Source organism: Melospiza georgiana, chromosome 5, assembly GCF_028018845.1.
Source record: "Melospiza georgiana isolate bMelGeo1 chromosome 5, bMelGeo1.pri, whole genome shotgun sequence".
Classification (NCBI taxonomy): Eukaryota; Metazoa; Chordata; class Aves; order Passeriformes; family Passerellidae; genus Melospiza; species Melospiza georgiana.
The window spans coordinates 31,774,373-31,778,733 of NC_080434.1; the positions used below are offsets into that span (position 1 = coordinate 31,774,373).

The 4,361-nt window shown below is 70.2% G+C and overlaps 1 protein-coding gene across 1 annotated transcript; it reads right to left on the bottom strand.

The window, feature by feature from the left end:
* Positions 1 to 120: 120 nt before the first annotated feature.
* On the bottom strand, positions 121 to 4,148 carry PRDM8 (PR/SET domain 8). The gene is made up of 4 exons (XM_058024965.1): positions 3,956 to 4,148; positions 2,348 to 2,568; positions 1,888 to 2,119; positions 121 to 1,700 (listed from the first exon to the last, which is right to left on the bottom strand). Exons 2-4 carry the CDS (start codon positions 2,564 to 2,566, stop codon positions 319 to 321), a joined length of 1,833 nt encoding a protein of 610 aa, XP_057880948.1. The 5' UTR covers positions 2,567 to 2,568; positions 3,956 to 4,148; the 3' UTR covers positions 121 to 318.
* Between the last annotated feature and the right edge of the window lie 213 nt (positions 4,149 to 4,361).

Genomic DNA, 4,361 nt, shown 5'->3' on the forward strand with positions numbered 1-4,361 from the left:
AAATGCATCAATATGTTGCAATATATGACATTTAAAAAAATGTATTTTTAAGTCATTTTTTTTCTTTTTCCCGGTGATTCTCTTTTCTCTCTCTCTCTTTCTTTTTCTTTTTTCTTTTCTTTTTTTTTTCTTTTACCTTCATTTTTCTGCTTTTTCTTCTTTACCTTCTCATCCTTCTCACCTGCTGCCCTCCCCGCCCCTCCCCGGACTGTGGAAACGCGTGCATCGAAGGGGAAGGGTGGGAGAGGCGGGCGGCGCGGGTGTTCCCGGCGCGGGGGTCCCGGGAGTGTTCCCGGGGCCGGGACGGGGGTGTCCCCGCTAGTTGTGGGAGGTCATGTGGCGGGAGAGGTGGTGGCGCTCGCGGAAGGACTCGTTGCAGATGGGGCACTTGAGCTTCTCCTCGCGGCGGCGCTTGACGAGGGGCTCCAGCGCGTACTCCTTCTTGTGGTGGGAGCGCATGTGGTAGACCAGGTCCGAGGTCATGCGGAAGGACGCGTTGCACTTGGCGCACCAGTTCTGAGCCGGCAGGCACAGCGAGGTGAACGACGGCGGCAGCAGCGTCAGCGCCGACGGCAGCTGCAGCTGCAGCGGCCCCGCCGCCGCCGCCGCCACCGCCGCCGCCGCCGAGCTCTTGGGCCAGAAGGCCGTGGTGTAGAGGAAGGGGCTTTGCTTGGGCAGCCCCCCGCCGCCGCCGCCGCCGCCCGCCGCCTCCCCGCCGCCCGGCAGCTTGGCGGCCAGCGCTTCGGCGGCGTACAGGCGGGCGGGGGCGGCGGCGCCGTCGGGGCAGGGCTCGCCCAGCCCGCCCAGCTTGGGACCCAGCACCAGCGGCGGGACGTGCGGGAAGGAGCGGGCGGGCTGCGAGAAGGCGCTTTTCCTCTCGTCGGCGCCGCCGCTGCCGCCGGGCCCGCCGGGGCCGGCCCCGAGCTGCGGCACCGTGCTGAAGGCGCTCCCCCGCGCCGGGCTGCCGCCTTCCAGGCGGGCGGCCAGCGGGCCCCCCGCGCCGCCGCGGGGACACAGCCCCGGCTCCGCGCCGCCTGCGCCCGGCGAGCCGCGCTCCGGGCCCTCTTCGGGGCCGCCGTCGGGCTCGGGGCCGCGGGCCGCCTTCTTCACCTCCACGAAGGCGCTGCGCTTGGCCTCGCCGGTCTCCGGGCTGGGCGGCGCGAAGAGGCGCCCGCCCTCCTCCAGCCCGCAGTAGGAGCCGGCGGCGCGGTACTGCTGCTGCGGGGCGCAGCCCGGCTCCTCCTTGGGCGCCGCCGGCAGCCCCGGCCGCTCCGCCGGGAAGCGTCCCCGCGCCGCACCGGGCCCGCGCTCCTCCTCCTCGGGGAAGCGCCGCTTCGCCTTCCCGGCCGCCGCCTCAGGGCCGCCCTCGGGGGGCGCCGGCCGCCCCGGGGAGCCGGCGCGCCCGCCGCGGGAGTTCTCCAGCTCCCGTGCCAGGTTATGGAAGTCCGTGGAGGGCTTGGTGCTGGCGGCAGGGCCGCCGTCGGGCCCGGGGAAGGGGTGGTGCGGCGGCCCGCCGGGCTTCCCGAACTTGCCGGGCTCCTGTTCCTTGCCGGAGCCGTCCTTGGCGGCGGCGGCCTCGGCGGCGGGGCCGATGTCGGGGCCGTGCAGCCTCTTGGGGCAGCGGAACCGGAGGTGTGCGGCGAAGGGCAGTTCGAACTGGAAGCGCTGGCTGCACTCGGGGCAGGCGAAGGGCGGCGAGCCTGCGTCGGGTGGGCACGACAGACAGAGAGAGAGGGAGAGAGAAACAGCACCGTCAGCCGGGGCCACCGACGGGATGTCCGCCGAGAGTTTGGGGATCGGGAGCGGGGGACCCCAAAGCCCTCCGCCGCCTCCCGATTCCCCCCGGCCGCAGGGATCCCCCTCCTTCCTCCCGCCCGGGGCACCCACCGTTGGTGCGGGCAGGGGCCCGGGCCGGGCCGAGCAGCAGCAGCTCAGTGAGCTCCTTGCCGTACCACACCAGCAGCTCCTCGTCCTTGGCGATGCGGCGCAGGGAGCGATAAAAGAGCTGCCCGCTCTTGATGTAGGCCTCCAGGTTCTGCTCCTCCCGCTCCCGCGCCGACTGCACCAGCCGCAGCCACATCAGCCCCTCCGACGAGCCGTTGGCCGCCGACGTGTCCACCTGAAAACCCGCGGTAATCAATCCACCGGACCGAAAGACAGACCGATCGACGGACCGACAGCACAGGGCCAGGCAGCAGTAGGAGCGGCGGCTGCGGCGCGGCTCTGCCCTCGGGGACAGCCTCCCGGCGGCGGGGCTCCCCGGGCCGACCTGCGCTCCGCGGCGGGGACGCGTGCGGGCACCGGCCGGCGTGGCGAGCGGCTGGGCCCGGGGACGAGCGGCTCTTACCCGGAATATGTAGGGGACGGTGCGCTTGTCGGTGGACTTGAGGGCGATAAAGGCGATGCTGTCATACAGGGACGTGTGGCTCAGGACGCAGGGGCCGAAAATGGCATTTTCCGGGATGTCGCAGGTGGTGTAAACACTGGTAAAAATGTCAGTCAAGCACTGCTGGACCGTCTTGGCATCCCCGTCCCATATTCCCCGCTGGACGCCGGCGTCCTCCATCCCTGCGGGCGGAGAGAGGGGCAGAGAGGGGCCCCGTTACCGCTGCGGGTCCCGCTCAGCGGTACACCGGGATGCCCCGGAAAACAAAATAAAATCGACTTGAATTAATAAATAAAACATTACGATAAAACCTCCAAATTATTTTTAAAAATTAGATAGAAAGATGGAAAGACAAAAAAAATCAGGCGAGCAGTTTCTCCGGTTTGAAAAAAAATTTAAAGCAGGCTCGGAGCTGCGAGCAGAGGCGGGGTGCGGGGACTCTGCCGCGCCGATTTATTTTTTTAGATATCGCGGCGGAGCTGGTTCTGAGCAGGGACCCGGGAATCCCACCGGCCAGGTCCTGTCCCGAGCGGGCGCAGGGTCTCCCTCGTGCAATCCCCGGCGCCGGGCCGGGCTGCGGACTACGCCGGGGGAGCGGGTGGGTTCCAGCGGCTTGTCATTGTCGCCGATTGCGTGTCAGCTCACCTCCCGCTCCGCGCGACAAGGGGAACGTATGGCTGCTCATTATCATAATCCAGCACTTTCCCTCCGAGACTTTAATTAAAAGCAGCAAGCAGAGGTAATTATTTTTACCTCGACACGCTTATTTATGGAGCAGGGTGAGAGCCCCGGCTGCCGCGCGTTACGAGGGGAGGGATGCGGGCGGCGGGCAGCTGGCGGGGCGCGGGCAGCGGGCAGGGTGCGGGGCCGGCGGCGCCGCCGAGGCCGGGGAGGGAGCATCGCGCCCGGCTGCGGTGCCCTCGCCCTTCCCGACCAGATTAGCGCACGGCTGCCTCCCCCCGCCCCATCTGCCATCGAAATCCGTCATTTGGGGCTGGCTCGGGAAAAGACCGGTGCTCCTCCCGGTGCGCCTGCTGACGGCTGCCGCCGCTCGCGCCGGGCACGGCTCCGCCGAGCCGCCGCTCCCCCGGCGATTTCGGGGTACGACCCGCACCGCCGGGAACTTCACCCCCTCCCAGACCAGAGCGGCGGCCGGGATCCCGGCCCTCCCCGGGAACGGAGGCCGGGGGGGAAGGCGCTCCGGCCGCCTCCCCGGCGCCCTCCCCGTTCCGCCGCTGCCCGGCGCATCCCTTCCCCGAAGGAACGATTTCGCCAAACGAAACCACCGGCGGCGAGGGGCCCCAGCCCAACTTTCCTCCCGGCGGCGGCGAGCCCCTTACGGCTCCCCACGGGGCCGCATCTCCCCGGCTCCCCGGGCCGCCCCCGGCCCCGCGGCGCTGCCTCCCCCCGGCCGCCCTTTGTCCGGGCCGGGCGGCGCCGGGGCCGCTCCCGGAGGCTCCCCCGCCGGTCCCCGCAGCCCGGGCAGGCCCGCCGGCAGCACGGCCATCCCCGGCATTGTTCCCGCTCCGGGGCGGCGGGGGGCGGCAGGGCCCCTCCGCCGGTACTCACCAGGGACGGTGGGGATAATCCTCGCCCCGACAGTGGCACAAAGGCGGCTTCGGGCTGGCTGCCTCGGGCTCTCAGCGCCGCTCCATGCCGGGCCGGGCCGTGCGGGCGGCGGAGCGGGAGGCGCGCGGTGCAGACGGACCCGGTGCAGTGAGGGGCTGGCACGCAGACACACACTTTTTGTTTGCTGCACATAATCTGCCCAATGACGCGTGACAGCCCACGTCCCTCCCGTTAACCCCTTCGGGGCTGCCCGCTCGCCGCCCGCCCTACCCTCACCTGGACCCGCCGCCACCGGGCACCACCGGGGAAAGGGGTGGGAAACGCGGGGCGCCTTCCTCCACCGACCCTCTGCCGGGGCAGGGAGCGTGTTTGGGGCCGCGGCTCCGCTTCGGCCCGGCGGGGATGC